Genomic DNA, 17,365 nt, shown 5'->3' with positions numbered 1-17,365 from the left:
CCTCCAACCTGACACATCACCAGCCATCTATCTGAAAACAGTAGATTCTGCGTATGGAGCAGTGCAAGACAGAGATGAACTTTATGCAAAATGAATTGACAAATTCCAAAATACTGGAGAGAAACAATCTGTGTACCTTCAGAGACTTCATGTTGCACTGAAGATGGTTGATAAACGGGAAGGGATCCTGGAGGCTGAGGTCAGCCAGCATCTGCTCAATCAGTTTTGCAGAGGCTGCTGAAATGGCTCTCATTGCTCAACTGCAGCTCAAGCAGGGGAAGTTGAACCCAACTTCATTCTCAGAGTTGCTGCTCTTGCTTCGCACTGAGGAAGACGGCAAAGCTGCTAAAGTGCTGAGGATGAAGCAGCATCTGGGCCCCAACAAGCCAAAAGCCAGCGCACAACCCCAGTATGCTGTCAGCGACAGTGAAGAGAAAGGTGTGTGTTCTGCAATTACCACAATCACCCAGCAACTCACAAAGCAGCTGGCTGAGATCCAACTACAGTTTTCCACTTTAACTGCTGCCAAGGCAAGTCAAACAAAGCCTGCTGTTCCAAAAGCCACTAATAGCACTAGATCAGATGGAGGTCTAAAGACTGGTAAGCCAATGATATGCCATCAGCCCAAAACTAGCCTTCTTGACCAAAGCCTGGCTACTGTTTCCATTGTGGTGAAGATGATCACATAAAACTCCAGTGCAACAATCCCCCCCAACCCAGCTCTTGTCGCAAGAAAAAGAAAAGCATTTACAGAAAGACAGCAGAGATGCAGGCTTTCCCCTTATTGGACTCAGCATTTAAACTAACAAAGCACACTGGTGCTGTAGGAGACGGCTTCCTCTCCAGTAGCTCCCCGGTTTTGAGCTCTTTTACCCTATTTTGACCTCTTTCTTTCTACTTTTTACTCTTTACTGTGACAACTTGGAGGTGGTCCCCTGAGGTGGAAAGTGCCCTGAGAGACTGTTACAACACCACAGTCTGGGATGTGCTGATCAACCCGCACGGTGAGGACATAGAGGGGATGACACATTGTCTGACGGAGTACCTGAACTTCTGCGCAGACGTGGTCTCCCCTGTCAAGACTGTCCGTTACCATAATAACAAGCCATGGGTAAAGCGGGACATTAAGGCTGTCCTCAACAAGAAGAAGGCTGCCCTCAGGAGCAGGGACAGGGAGGCCATGAAGGCAGCACAGCAGGAGGTTAAACACTATGTGAGGAAAGCTATGGACAGCTACAGGAGAAAGGTGGAGCAGAAGCTAAGGGAGAACAAAATGAGGGAGGTATGGGAAGGTGTGAGGATACAATACAAAGACCAGAGCTACAGGGGGGACAATGGAAAGGGCGAACAAGCTGAATGATTTCTTCAACAGGTTTAACCAGCCCTTGCCCCCCCCCCCACCCTCACTGCAGCCATCTCTCCTTCTCCCCTCTACACCCCCCCCCCTCCAACCACAACTTCACCCCCATCCTCCTCCATCTCAACACAATCCCCGCCTCACATCACCACAGACCGAGTCAAAGTGTGTCCGAGACTACTGAAGACCTGTGGAAGACATCCTGCAACGCTCCGGTTCCCAAGAAGAACAGGCCAAGCGAGCTGAATGACTTCCGACTGGTGGCATTCACTTCAAACCTGATGAAGACGTTGGAGTGGCTCTTCCTCAGCTTCCTCAGACCCCAGGTACAACATGCCCAGGACCGCGGTTGCAGTATGCGTACCAGCCAGATTTAGATGTGGAGGATGTCATCCTCTACATGCTGCATCCTCTACATGAGTCCACTCCCAGGTAGATAAGGGAAGTGGCACAGTGAGGATTCTCTTCTTGGATGACTTCTCCAGTGCCTTTAATACCATCCAGCCCCCTATACTTCAGGACAAATGGAAAAGGATTGGAGTACACCCCTATCTGGTTGACTGGGTCAGAGACTACCTCACTGACAAGCCACAGTACGTCAGGCTGAAGGACACCACGTTTGACACTGTGGTCAGCAGCACTGGAACCCCTCAGGGCACAGTGCTGGCCCCTCTTCTCGTCACCCTGTTACAACTAGTGTTGCTTTCGTCAATGAAAACTATGACAAAATATTGTCATCAACGAAGATGGAACGTAAATTCTGGTCATGTGACGATAACTATAATTAAATATATAATACAATGTTGTTGACGAATAAAAACTAGACAAAATGTGGTTTACAAAATAAAAACTATGCTAAAATGTCTCTTCATTTTCGTTGACCAAAACAAGGCGAAATAACGTTGTTTCGTCTCGTTTAGTCACGTTATTATTATTATTTTTCAGTTTTTCTGTTTCCTGTGTGTCGCGTCTGGGCGACGTCACTTCCTCAATCCCTACACACGGCATTATTAGATTCAGAAGATGCAGCTGCTGTGGGTTAGCGTTAATGCCAACTAAGAAAGAAAAATGAAAACAAAGTCTGACACCGAGAAAAGGGGCCGATGGCCGGCCTGACCCCAATTGTCTTTGGGAGAAAAAGAAGAAACGACATTTGGACACACTTTCATTACATCGACGTGGAAAAGAAAACTGAAAGTGTTGTGGAAAAAGATGGGGAGAAATGCAGCCACAATATCACAGGAAAAAACACCACGAATCCTAAGAGAAATCTAAGGGCATTCCATAATGAAATTTAGGTAAGTCAAGACAATAAAGTAACGATACTTTCTGTTTTAGAAAGCTCATGCGCATGCCAACTCATGAGGCTACGGTTAATGTGTCGGATTTTAATGCTAGATTTAGAGGTTAGCCACTCGAGCTGAGAACAAATGTGTGTGACTAGCGCGTGTATGTATATTTGTTTGTGAGAGAGTGTAACCTGGGTTAACGCGTGTGAGAGTGTAAAGTGGGTTTTTAGTTCCTACCTGATTGACTCACTCTATAAGTGCACTAAGCATCCTTTGTTGGCCAAATACTTTCAATAGTTTCGTTATTCACATAGCAATCATACTGAACTGAATTTGGCATCAACATCAGAATCAGAATCAGAATCAGGTTTATTGCCAGACATTTTTCATTGCAAGGAATTTGACTTGATTTGACAGTGCCCACATAAATATAAACATGAACACAAGCAAGATTAAACATATGGCATTGAATTATATACATGAAATACAAGTGACTGTATTTGTATGACCAGTGCAGGTAGTAATGTGCAAGTTAAAGTGTCCAGTGAAAAACGGGGGGGGGGGGGGGGGGGTTATATAATACCTGTGATTTGGGTACGTTAATATAATGTATGAGTTCCAGATGACCTTAATATAACGAATGACAGTTAAGTGTCTTTAACAGAATTCCAAAGCCTGATGGCAGAGGGGAAGAAACTGTTCTTGTGGCGGGAGGTTTTGGTCCTGATGGACCGCAGCCTCCGGCCAGAGGGGAGGGGTTCAAACAGATAGTGTCCAGGATGGGAGGGATCAGCAGCTATCTTCTCTGCTCTCCTCAGGGTCCTTGAAGAGTAGAGTTCTGGGACAGAAAGGAAGGTTGCAGCCAATCACCTTTTTTTTTGCAGAACGTATGATACGCTGCAGTCTGCACCTGTCCTTGGCAGAGGCAGCAGCGTGCCAGGCGGTGAAGGAGGAGGTGAGGATGGACTCGATGATGGCAGTGTAGAAATGGACCAGCATTGTCCGCGGTAGATTGAACTTCTTCAGCTGCCTCAGGAAGTACATCCTCTGCTGAATCTTCTTGATGAGGGAGCTGATGTTTGGCTCCCACCTGAGGTCCTGGGAGATGATGGTTCCCAGGAAGCGGAAGGACTCCACAGTGTCCACTGGAGAGTCACACAGGATGATGGGGGAGGGTGGGGCTGTGCTCTTCCTGAAGTCTATAGTCATCTCCACTGTTTTTGAAGCATTTAGCTCCAGGTTGTTCTCCCTGCACCAAGTCACCGGTTGGTCGATCTCCCATCTGTAGGCAGACTCATCCCCACCAGAGATGAGTCCAATGAGGGTGGTGTCATCCGTGAACTTAAGGAGCTTGACGGACTGGTGACTGGAGGTGCAGTTATTAGTGTACAGGGAGAAGAGCAGGGGAGAAAGAACACAGCCCTGGGGAGAGCCGGTGCTGATCGTCCTGGAGTCCGAGGTGAGGCTTCCCAGCCTCACATGCTGCTTCCTGTCCGTCAGAAAGTCGGTGATCCACCTGCAGGTGGAGTCTGGCACGTTGAGTTGAGAAAGCTTGTCCTGCAGACGAGCCGGGATGATTGTGTTGAATGCAGAGCTGAAGTCCACAAACAGGATCCTGACGTAGGATCCTGCAGAGTCTAGATGCTGGAGGATGAAGTGTGTAGCCATGTTAACAGCATCGTCTACAGACTTGTTGGCTCTGTAGGCAAACTGCAGGGGGTCCAGGAGTGAGTCTGTGATGGATTTGAGGTGGGACAAAACCAGGCGCTCAAAGGATTTCATGACCACAGAGGTCAGGGCGACAGGTCTGTAGTCGTTTAATCCAGTGGGTCCTGGTTTTTTGGGGACTGGTATGATGGTGGAGGCCTTGAAGCAAGCTGGCACACGGCATGTCTCCAGTGAGGTGTTGAAGATGTCCGTGAACAGAGGAGACAGCTGGTCTGCACAGGGCTTCAGGCAGGATGGCGACATGGAATCTAGCCCAGCAGCTTTGCGGGGGTTCTGTCTCTTGAAGAGCCTGATAACGTCTCTCTCAAGGACAGACAGAGGTGTTGGTGGAGGGGGGTGGGGAGGGGCAGCTGTGGTGGTAGGAGGTTTACAGTCTCTATTGTGGTGGTGGGGGGAGAAGGGCTGATGGGCTGGAGCTGGTGGGTAGTGTGGTGGGGGGTGGTGTGAGTACTGTCCAGGTGATCTTCAAAGCGACAGTAGAAGTCGTTGAGGTTTTTGGCAAGTCGTTGATCATTAGCAGCAGGGGGGGCTCTTGGCTTGTAGTTGGTGATCTGCCTGAGCCCCCTCCAGACAGAGGCAGAGTCGTTAGAGGAGAAATGATGTTGTAGCTTCTTGGAGTACAGCTGTTTAGCGTCCCTCACCGCCCTGCTAAACCTGTACTTGGCCTCTTTGTACTCTGCTCTGTTGCCACTTTTGAAAGCCCTTTCCTTGTCAGACCTCAACTGTTGCAGTCTGGGTGTGAACCAGGGCTTGTCATTGTTATAAGTCACCCTGGTGCGTGTTGGTACACAGCAGTCCTCACAGAAGCTGATGTATGAGGTCACAGCTTCTGTTTACTCATCCAGACTGGTGGAAGCAGTCCTGAAAACTACCCAGTCAGTACAGTCCAGACACGCCTTTAAGTCCTCTGCAGCTTCACTGGTCCACTTCTTTGATGTCCTCACCACAGGTTTAGAGAGTTTTAGTCTTTGTATGTAGGCAGGAATCAGGTGGACCATGTTGTGGTCAGAGTGTCCCAGTCCAGCGCAGGTGATGTTGTGATAGGCGTTACTGACTGTTGCGTAACAGTGATCCAGAGTGTTCCCCTCCCTGGTTGCACATTTTATAAACTGTCTGTATTTGGGCAATTCGTGACTGAGGTTACCTTTGTTAAAATCCCTGAGGACAATAACTAAGGAGTCAGGGTTGGTCTGCTCCACTTCTAGTATCTGGTCGGCGAGCGTGCGCTGTGCGTCCTGCACGTTGGCCACATGTGGAATGTAAGGGGAGAACAGTGCCGCTGTATCACCGTTACGTCGTTGCACCAGCCGCTGTTGATGTAGAAACAAATACCTCCACCCTTTGTTTTGCCAGAGAGCCGCGTGTCACGGTCCCCTCGGTGAAGCTGGAATCCATCCAGCTGTAGCGCAGGGTCCGGGATGTTCTCACACAGCCATGACTCGGTGAAGCACAAAACAGAGGATGAATTAAAGTCCTTGTCTCTCCTCAACAGAAGCTGAAGTTCGTCCATTTTATTGCCCAGTGAGCGCACGTTAGAGAGAAATATTCCATGTAGCGGCGTGCGTCTTCCCCTCTGGCGAAGGTGCACGAGCGCACCGGCTCGTTTCCCCCTGCAACGGCGTAAAGTTGTAGAGGCGAGGGCACCTTGGACTAAAAGTTCACCAGAACCGATGTTGGAGCCAGAAATTCGGGAAACAAATCCCGCGGAGTTGTTACCCGAATGTTCATGAGCGGTTCTCTGGTGAAAGACAGCCGTGAATCCAGACAAAAAACACTGTTTACAAACAAAACAAGACAAAACAAAGCGCACCAACAAATCGGGGCAGCCATCCGCGGCGCCATCTTGAAGATTTAACATGACTTTAAATAACATATTCTAGACCCGTACATGCATGTAAGCAAAAGATATTTGCATGGGTTTGGCTAAAAGAAAATGTTGGTTTCTTCAATACTACTAGGTACTTTTATTATATTGATTGCAATTGCATTATTAAAAAGAGACTAATATACAATTTTCTTTGACTAAAACTAGACTGAAATGTCATACGTTTTCGTGGACTAAACTAGACGAAAATAATCATGGACAATTCTGACTAAAATGCTCAGACTTTTAGTCGACTGAAACTTGACGAGACTAAAAAGAAGATAACCGTGACTAAAACTAACAGCAATTAAAATGACAGCTTGACACAAAGACTAGACTAAAACTAAAAGTAAAACAGGCTGTCAAAACAACACTAGTTACAACTCGGAGCTGTGTCACATAAAGAAGTAAGCCGATGACACAGCCATTGTGGGATGTATCAGGGGTGACAGAGAGGAGTATGGGAGTCTGATGGGGGACTTTGCTCTATGGTGCCACATTAACCACCTACAGCTCAACACCTCCAAGACGAAGGAGCTGGTCATTGATTTTGGGAGATCTAGACCAAGACCCCGACCAGTCCTGCTAGAGGGAGCTGAGGTGGAGGCTGTGTTCTCATACAAATACCTCAGGCTGTGGCTGGACCATAAAGTGGACTGGACAACACACACCAGCCACCTGTACAGGAAGACACGAAGCAGGTTGTGCTTCCTGAGGAGACTGCGGTCCTTCAACATCTGCAGCAAACTGCTGTGGATGTTTTACCAGTCTGTGGTCACCAGTGTCCTCTTCTACACTGTGGTGCAACCAGAGGAGCCTGTTCAGTGGAAGGCTGGTCCTGCCCAAGTGTAGGACCAGCAGGCTCAAGAACTCCTTTGTCCCTCGGGCCATCATCCTCTACAACACCTCACTCAGGGGGGAGGAGGAAATAAAGAGGACAGAAGGGAAGGAGTGGGAGCCACTCACTGTGCAATTAATAATCTACTCTTACATACCTGGACACTTATCTTCTTTTTTTTACTTTATCCACCACTTAAGTGCAATAATTTAATCTTACTGCTCATTTCTGTCATATACATTCATACATACTTTATCTTTTATCTTATGCAATTCCTCTACATTTAACTTATCTGATTTAACATTCTGTGAATTTTATTTGACCTGTATTCTTACATCTACCTCATATATATTTGACTAAGAGTTTATTGCTTACTGTTTATCGTTTTTTTATACTTTCTGTATTCATTTAGCCAAGAGTTTATTGGTTATCCTATACTGTATTTTTTATACCTCCCTTGTGTTTTTGTAAGCTGCTGGAAACGTAATTTCCTTGCGGGAGTCATCCAAAAGGTTGAATAAAGAGAAGTCTAAGTCTAAGTCTAACTGCGGTTCCTGTTAAGGGCCAAACAGGCACCATTGAGGACAGACAATGTCCCAAACTATGGAGTGTGCAGAGCTGAACCAGTCATCCTCGTATGTGTCACACCTGCCTGATGGACTAGTTGGCTTGCGGTGTACTGCCGTTGTGAACATGGCTGGCCAATAGTGTCAATGTCTCCTGGACACCGGATCACAAGTAACTACTATCCCAGTCTCATACTACAACCTGCCCTTCTTGGATCAACCGATCCAACCACACCAAGTGGAAGGCACAGCCGGTCAAGCTGTTCCATACATTGGGTACATCGAAACAGCCATAACTTTTCCACAAAGTTTCCTGGATACAGAGTATACTGTCTCCACCCTTGCCTTGTCATTCCAGATGTTCGGCCAGAGTCAGAGTTGAAGCTGTTGCAAATACGTCACCAGCAGAACCCAAAGGGAGTTGTCAGACTAGCCAACCAAGCCCCTGTGGCAATCCCTGTTGGTCAAACGGTTGTCATGGATGTCACAGCTGAAATCCCACCATCTTCTGAAGGCCACATTGTGATTGTTGTACACCCCGCAAACCCCTCTGCCTGGTTGCCTTTGTGTTGTGAACTGTGTGATAACGCTTCAAGATCAGCCACTTAGATCTGTTCCTGTTGTTCTGCGTGATGTGTTGTTCAGAAGAAGAACAATGAAGTTTGTCTTTGTATTGACTACCGGAAGTTAAGTCTCCAGACTAAATAATAAAAGACGCCTACGCCCTTCCCAACCTGGAAGAGTCATTTTCAGCATTGACAGGTACTCTGTGGTTCAGTGTATTGGATTTAAAATCTGACTACTACCATTTTGAAATGAATGAAGCGGACAAGACCAAGACAGCTTTTGTGACACCCCTCGGATTCTTGGAGTTTAACAGGATGCTGCAAGGTATTACGAATGCTCCCAGCAACATTCCAACATCTGATGGAAAAACGCATAGGTGATTTGAACCTGAAGAAAGTGCTTGTTTTTCTCAATGACCTGATCATATTCTCGGACACCCTGGAACAACGGTGGCTACTGAGAGTTCTACACAGGTTGAAGGAGTTTGGTCTCAAGCTTTATCCTGTAAAGTGTAAATTCTTCCAAACGTTGCTCAATACTTGGGTCATGTGGTATCTGAGAAAGGTATTGAGACAGACCCAGAAAAGTTCAATGGCTAAAATTCCTGGCCAGTTCCTACTAACCTGAAAGAATTGAGGTCTTTTCAGGGATTTGCAGGATATTATCTACGCTTCATCAGGAATTACGCCAACCTGGCCTAACCGCTCAACCAGCTCCCTTAAGGTTATGCAGCCACTCGGAAATCCAAAATAGTTGTCTCCAGCAAAGCAAACATCTTCCACCCCAAGATGCAGTTTGGAAAACGATGGACTGAGGAGCGACAGCAAGCATTTGAGGCACTAATCAAAAAGCTCACTTCTGCTCCTGCAGAAGCAGTCCTATATCCTCCATACTGATGCAAGTACTACAGGGGTAGGTGCTGCTTTGTACCTGGAACAGGAGGGGAGGTTAAGAATGATAGCCTACGCCAGCCAAGGTCTGACAATGAGCAAAACCAGGTACCCAGCACACAAATAAAATAGAATAGAATAGAAATACTTTATTGATCCCAAGCTGGGAAATTGCAGTGTAACAGCAGCATTACACACACACACACACACACACACACACACACACACACACACACACACACACACACACACACACACACACACACACACACACACACACACACACACACACACATCAAAGCAGTAATATAAAAATACAATATAGAAGATACCTAAAAATAAAATGTGTAAATAAGCGGACTGATTGTAGTGCAAATGTAAACATATAATAATAAAAGGTGCAGTGGAAAGATCGTGAGAAAAAAAACATAAGGTGCTTCTGATTGTAATGTTCTGAACAGTTTAACTGTTATCGTACAGTGTGATGGCATGTGGCAGGAAATATTTCCTGTATCTGGATAAGTTGGAGTTCCTTGCATCTAAATGGTCGGTTACAGAAAAGTTCCATGATGACTTGTATGGAGCCATGTTCACTGTTGTCACAGATAATAATCCTTTGGCATATATTCTCACAACAGCCAAGTTGGACGCTACCAGTCACCAGTGGTTAGCTGCCCTTTCAACATACTCTTTAAGTTGCAGTATTGTTCTGGCAAACAGAACATGGATGCCGATGCACTACCTCGCCGGCCACATGGCAGTTACTTTGATGATGTTCCAGAATTAACCAGACTTGATTCACCAGTTAACTCAGCAACACCTTATTGAACCTGGTGATCTGGAGGAAGTTGCACCTGACGTGGTGGAAGCCATCTGCCAGAGTTGTCAGGTGCAAATCCACCTCTCATTTGATTCAGCCTCTGCTGATGCCATACTAGTGGGCTACGCTACGGAGACTCAACATGGCCTGCCAGTCATCTCATCTTTGTCTCATCAGGACCTCAAGGACAAACAGAGGTCAGACCCAGCATACAAGAGGTCATTCATCAGCTGGAGACCGGGGAGAAAGCTCCCCCAACAATGAGGCACTTCCAGTAGTTGCTCATCTTCTCAGAGAGTGGAACTGCCTTGGGACTCCAGGTTGGTGTTTTGTATCGGAGGAGACAGGATGATGAGCAGGTCTAATTTCAGCTGGTGTTGCCAACAAAGCTACGACCAACAGTCTTGACGTTCCTTCACAATGACATGGGTCATCTCTAGGGATTGAACTGACACTCGATCTCACACAGACCTGGCCTCGAATGGCTGCTGATGTAGAGGCTAACGTCAACCTTGTGAGCGTTGTGTTCAGCAGAAAGCCCTGCCTGAAAAGGCTGCTCCATTGGTTAACATCAGGACCACTCGTCCATTGGAACTGTTTTGTATGGATTTCCTGTCACTCAAACCAGACACCAGCAACACAAGATATCCTGGTTCTTACGGATCACTTCACCAAGATTGATGTGGCCATGGTAACGGCCAATCAAAAGGCAAAGACTGTAGCCAAGTGCTTGTCAGAACAGTTTATTGTGTAGTATGACATTCCAGAATGTCTTTGTGCAGACCAAGGTCGCAACTTTGAATCCCGGTTGATCAAAGAACTCTGTGAACTTACCGGCATTAAGAAGACACATATAACACCGTACAACCCTTGTGGTAATCCTGTGGAATGCCTTAACCGGACTGTCCTGAGCATGCTGGTGATGTCTGAACACAAGTAGAAGCCAAAGTGGAAAGAGTATGTGAAGCTCTTAGTGCATGCATGCAATTGCACCAGCAACAAAGTAACAGGGTTTACTCCCTACGAGCTGATGTTTGGTAGATCTGGCATTTGGGTTGCCACTGTCCCCACTTCAGACTCATCACACAGCCAATATGTCTAGAATCAAGATTTCAGGAGAGAAATCAGCTTGCTGCAAGGAATGCTGCACGATCCATGGAGAGGAACAAGGTCCGCTTTGATAAGCGGGTGATTCCATCTATCCTGGAGGTGGGGGATAGACTACTGGTATTTAACGTAAGGCTTCGTCGCAAACTTAAGCTTGAAGACAAAATTCTATTCACCTTATATATGCTTCCCTTAGGAAATATTATAAGGAAGAACTCCATAAATTTTCATTGTTATGCTGATGATACACAATTGTATTTGTCGATCAAACCAGAAGAAACCGATCAGTTATCTAAACTTTAATGAGCATTAAGGAAATAAAAAGCTGGATGACGTGCGATTTTCTGATGTTAAACTCAGAAAAAACTGAAGTTATTGTACTTGGCCCCAAAGGCCTCTAAAACTCAATAGCTAAAGATATTGTTACTCTGGATGATGTTGTGTTGTCCTCCAGCACCACAGTAAGGAATCTGGGTGCTATTTTTGATCAGGATATGTCCTTCGATTCTCACATAAAACTAACAACAAGGACTGCATATTTTCACCCGCGTTATATTGTGGAAATTAGGAACATTGTGTCTCAGAAAGATGCAGAAAAACTAGTCCATGCATTTGTTACTTCTAGGCTGGAATATTGCAACTCCTTATTATCAGGCTGCTCCAATAAATCTGTTAAGAGTCTCCAGCTGGTCTAAAATGCTGCAGCTCATGTACTAACTAAAACAAATGGAAGAGAACATATTTCTCCTGTATTAGCCTCTTTGCACTGGCTACCTGTAAAATCTAGAATATAATTTAAAATCCTTCTTCTTACCTACAAAGCTCTTATTGGTCAGGCTCTGTCGTATCTTAAAGAGCTCATAGTACCGTATTACCCGACTAGATTGCTGCGCTTTGAGAATGCAGAGCTACTTGTTTTTCCTAGTCTCCAAAAGTAGAATTGGAGGCAGAGCCTTCAGCTACCAAGCTCCTATCCACTGGAAGCAACTCCCAAGTAATTTTCGGGAGGCAGACACTGTCCCCATATTTAAGAGTGAACTTAAAACTTTCCTTTTTGAAAAGCTTACAGCTAGGGTTTACAATCCCTTAACAATGTTGCTATTTTTAAAATGATTTTGTTCTGCTTAATGATGCTGCTATAGGCCTAATCTGCCGGGGGATAATCCTTTTCCAGCTACTCTGAGCTTCACTCCTCTCTTGTCAGTATCATTCATGTCTCATCAATGCATGTTACTAATTCAACTTCTTCCCCGGAGTTGTGGTGTTGGTGCCTGATGCCATGGTCCTGCATGACGCTTCCTGCTACTACTATAACTATTAGTCATATAAACTATCACTAGTCTAATAAACTATAAAATTTGCAGCCATAAAAACACCATCAGTGGTTTGTCTTGCTGTATCGTAGCTGCTTATGCCACTACTCATCATCAATCATGTTTGCCTCCACAATTGTTATCATTGTCATATTCTATCACCTTAGCTGTGCTTGTTTCTACTATTCTGTTGTATTAACTGCATTACTATAGATATTATTATAGTTACTGTTACTCTTTGGTTGCTTGCATCTCTGGAAGTGTGTCTGTCTCTCCATCTTCGTGTCTGTCCTTGTCTCTCTCTCTGTCCATCTGTCCGTCTTTTCTCTCTTTCTCTCTTCTTTTCATCCGACCCAACCGGTCAAGACAGATGGCCGTCCTCCAAAGGGCTGGGTCTGTCCGACATTCCTGTCTGTTATAGGGAAGGTTTTCGTTGCCACCAAACTCTACGGGGTCTATGTAAATCATAAATAAGTCATAGAGTGTGGTCTTTACCTACTCTGTAAAGTGTCCCGAGATAACTTTTGTTATGATTTGGCACTATGAATAAAATTTAATTGAATTGAATTGAATTCAAAGTGGGAGCGTGAATTCTTTGTTGTTTTCAAGCGTGCTGGGGATCTGCCAGTAAGTACTGTACGTCCAGAAGAAGACATGAATGAATCTACTTGGATCTGCTCCTGCTGTGTGGTTTTCTCTCAACTAGTGTTGAGGAATCAAGCTTGCATGGTAAAGTGTTGAATATTAGTTTAAATCATATATTATAAATGCTGGCTGCCTGCACTTAACTCCAGGAAACGTGTCAGTCTCTACCCTCTAAAAAAATGGTGAAATGGTGAAAATGAAAAATGACTCCCGTTCCCTTCCAGTCCCGGAAAAAAAAAATTAGCATTGACTCCCACTTCCGTTTATCTAGTAGTGTGGTTTGTTAGCCTAGCTATCTTGTCAATGCCCTGACAAGATAGCTCCCATAGGCGAGTATACGATTGGATCAAGTTGAGAGAATAGACCTCAACGGATAGGCTATGTCCATTTTTTATACAGTCTATACAGGTTAATACAGATGTCTTCTTCTCTATCTTCAATAGAGACTGGTTGTTTTGGTGTCAGTTTGGCACAGATTACCATACATCGCTTTTAAATATGGAGACACTGGCTGCATTGGATAATTTTCAGGATCCTTTCTCCATTATGGCCACTACATACATGCAGAACAGCACCATTGAGAAGCTCTTTAAACCAGTTAAACCACAGGACATAGTGATTTCCCAAAGGATTTCATATGACATTATGACTGTTTTCAATATGTTGTTTTATTATACCTTAGAAATAGACACCTGTCAACATGGACCTACTGGTAAGGCACAGGCTTGTGAAACAGCTTTTCTTAATAAACTCTGAGTTCACTAACTATGTTGTTGGTGTACGTTTTCTATGTAGGTCTTATTTTAAGCAGTATGCCATTCAGTGCACCGCGCTTTTATATGTTTTTCTAAGTTACAGAAATAGGACATCTTTTTTTCTCCATCCTCAATCCACTTGGCTCTGGCTCTTATGTATGTTTCCGATGTTCATTTAACCGCGATAGCAGAATACTGATCTTTTCCTTATGTTCTGCACTCCAGTTTAACTTTCTATTATATGAGAATAGTTCTTTGACCAAATTTGCTTTTCTTTCCCCTTTAATTTTTTTGCTGAATTAATCGAATTAAATTTACAATAACCTTTTGGATTTGGAAGACAAACTGTTTTTAGTAGCTAAACACTTCAAGTACCTTTTAGGAAGGGTTGTTGCAGGTATGAGTAGAGAACTGGTAGACATGTCGCCTTTTCCACGATGTGCTTTCTGTCAATGAAGCCCTGCTGTCCCCTGAAGCCTGGTGCTTATGTCCGGTCTTCTGTGAAGCGGATTCCGCATTCATTGTAGAATGGCGGGGTTTTCGTGCACTTCTAAATATTTTCCCTTGCCAATTGTTTGGTGAAGAGGATAATTATCTGCTACCTTCCTTCGACTGACAGGAAGTTGGCTATCTTGAAAATGTATGCACAAAATCCATTTTATGAAACCATGTTTGAGAAATTTAGCATGGACAAAAACACATGAAACTGTGGATTTTTATAAAAACTGTTAATTTATTATCATTAGTGTTATAATTTGCCCTACATTATCTTTAGAATGTAGCACACAATAATCATGGCTGGATTAAATAATCAAGAGATATATTCAAGTATGAATAGATAAATAGACCTTTCTCAATGAAGTCCAATCAATTCAATTAAACACAGCTGGACTCCAATTAAGGTGTAGAACCATCTCAAGGATGATCAAAAGGAAAGGCACAGCACCTGAGTTAAATATACGAGTGTCACAGCAAAGGCTCTGAATACTTATGGCCATGTCATATTTTTGTCAAAATGGAGTGCTGTGTGTACATTAATGAAGACAAAAATCCACTTAAATGATTTTAGCAAATGGCTGCCAATTAAAAGATTGAGACATTTGGGCGGCTCTGGGGTCCGTTTCACAAAGCAGGTTTAGTGAAAACTCTGAGTCTGTTAACCCTGAAATGAGTGAAACTCTGAGTTTTCCGTTTTATAAAGGAAGGTAACTCAAACCAGAGAAAAAGGGGTAACTCTAGCCTGTTTCCCAGAGTTAGTCAGTTACCATGGTAACATACTCTATGAACCTAACCTGGTCGCGAGTATGTTCTCTCTGTCTCCACCCTCTTTCAGCCACACACAGTATTTGATTTCCTCATTCATTCAGTCAGCAGGCAAGTTTTGACATAGTAAAGTTCTGCTATAGCTCCGTCTGTTTTCTGAGAAAATCATTGCAATAATCAGTCAGTAGCCCTACATTAGAAGTTATATCAGATGGTGACTATTTTCACTAGCATGGCATGTCCCTTTGATAATGATCCCGTAGAGGAAGGTGCAGGATTACTGCGCAGAGAATTAAATATTCGTCGGGAGATGATTGTCAGACCGCGCATAGATGTTCTTGCTTTTCCAGACAATTAATATTTTTGAGCGGTTTCATTTCACGTCACAGTCCATCATTTACATACACAACCTCATCCGTCCTTACATTTCCAACATTAACAACCGGAGTCATGCTCTAACATCCCAGCAGATGTGTTTTTTTGCAAATGGGAGTTTTTTATACAACGTATAAAACAGCCACTTACGGTAATATTTACTTTACATTGTAAAAATGAGGTATCACCATGAGATGTGCCGAGGTTTTACCTGTTTGAACAATGTTTTTATGTTTCATCTTAAGCTGCTGCCAAGTGCGCTTCTCCCCCACGGGAATGCACCTAAATGAAATAAATTCATAGGCTACCACAGCAATGTTCTCCCACGCCGTCTCCCTCTCTTTTGCTGCAGCGGCGGTGTTACACTTTTCGGCGAAAAACATGCTCAAACTCAATGTATGAGTGCATTAATATTTCCTGCTTATAGGGATTTCTAGGTTCTGACCGGTCAGAATTGATGGTAATGGACATAATTCCGTTTTGTTTGACCCGGTACTTGTCATTGGAGAGATGGCAGGCCTCAGCGTGAGCTTTAAACAGGTTGTGACCCACAATTTAGGGCAGAGTGTCTGGTCGGAAACTGATCCCTGAACAGGGATAACAGCCACATTTGTTTAGCTGTATGCTTTTTGTCATTGTCGGTTACAAAGGTCAAGATTGGTTTACAGAAAACACACTATTTAAAGACACTCCATGACCAGGAAATATTATTTTGATAAAATTAAACCTATTTTCAAGCAAACAAGGGATCATACATTGATGTATTGACTCCATGTATTCCTTTACTGCAGCTGGGTCCTGAAACTTCTTGGTGGAGCGCAGTGGGTGACTTTAAGCAGCGCCGGGTAGAGCTGGCTGTATTTTGCACCAAGGGTCCTTATTCGTGTTTTCACCATATCAAAGCAAGCTTTTCCGCTCGCAAAGAACAGATGCTGAGAAGTCTTGAAAATCATCACAGTCATTGGCCCATAGTTTAGCGCCTGGGTTGTTTTTACCCATCTCCCTCAAGGTGTTTAACACACGTTGTTTGTCCTAAAAGCTGTGGAATTTTACCAGAATGGGTTGTGGTCTAGCTGAAGGGGGGTGCTTTGGAGCTGCTGAACGATTGGTCCCTCTAAGTTTGACTGTTGAGGATTTTGTGCTTTTTGTGTGAGTCCAGGATTCACAGAACTGTGTCGAATTAACGCTCTCTGCTCGTCTGGAAATCTGTTCTTTCCTATTCCATGATTTTCCAGATCAATATGATTGTTCATGTCAAGCACCTGTCTTGCCAGTGCTCTCAGCTTACCCTGGACCAGTTCTGCAGTATCCTCTCGTGCTGAAATTCTTGTTTCTGCTTCAGAAATCCCCTCTGCATCGCTGTCAATTTCTTCACATTACTTTGGAGATATTGGCCGTAATATCAGAGATCACTCAGAGGTCACTTCCCAAAGTGCAGGCTCAAGTGTGCTGGCTGTGCTGACATTGGCTTCATCAATAGTTTCCCAATTTTCATTTTGGCTAAGGTCTTGTGGCTTGTTTGGTTTTCTGTCTCAAAAAGTAGTTGTTAATACTTGGACTTTCAAAAGTTGGCAAAATTAAATATCCAGTTCCAAACAATTATATTCTATTAGATTTTGAATCATCATCTCGCAGGGAATTTACTCACTCCAGATCTCCCCCACCCCTAATAATGTAGACTACAAGACTGTAAGACACTGTAAGACAAGACTGTTATGTTGGTTATTAAAGTGGAACTACATGTGTGTGTGTGTGTGTGTGTATGTATGTGTGTGTGACTGCACATGTACTTCATCCAGCCTCAGTCAGTGTCTCACTTTGGAAATCCCAGCATGGGACAATAGGGACATTTATATAAACTTTGTTTCTCACCAGCTGTTGGCACCAGACACAGTAAGGCCCAGATCTTATACAGTCATCACAGGAGATGATCACTGACTTTGAGCAAACTTCCTCTTGTTGACACAATCCTGAAAAGAAAAGAACAG

At 44.2% G+C, this 17,365-nt stretch overlaps 1 protein-coding gene across 1 annotated transcript in view; it reads right to left on the bottom strand.

Moving 5' to 3' along the window:
* The window catches only part of LOC310958671 (integrin beta-2-like), a 74,055-nt gene that overhangs the window by 39,777 nt on the left and 16,913 nt on the right, over window positions 1-17,365 (bottom strand). The window contains 1 exon segment of the mRNA XM_083929715.1: window positions 17,250-17,347. Within this exon segment, the coding sequence (XP_083785841.1) occupies window positions 17,250-17,347 (98 nt within the window).

This window comes from Echiichthys vipera (genome assembly GCF_963691815.1).
Source record: "Echiichthys vipera genome assembly, chromosome: 2".
NCBI lineage: Eukaryota > Metazoa > Chordata > Actinopteri > Perciformes > Trachinidae > Echiichthys > Echiichthys vipera.
Note: the sequence above shows the minus strand (reverse complement) of the source record. Positions and strands in the feature narration are given on the sequence as shown.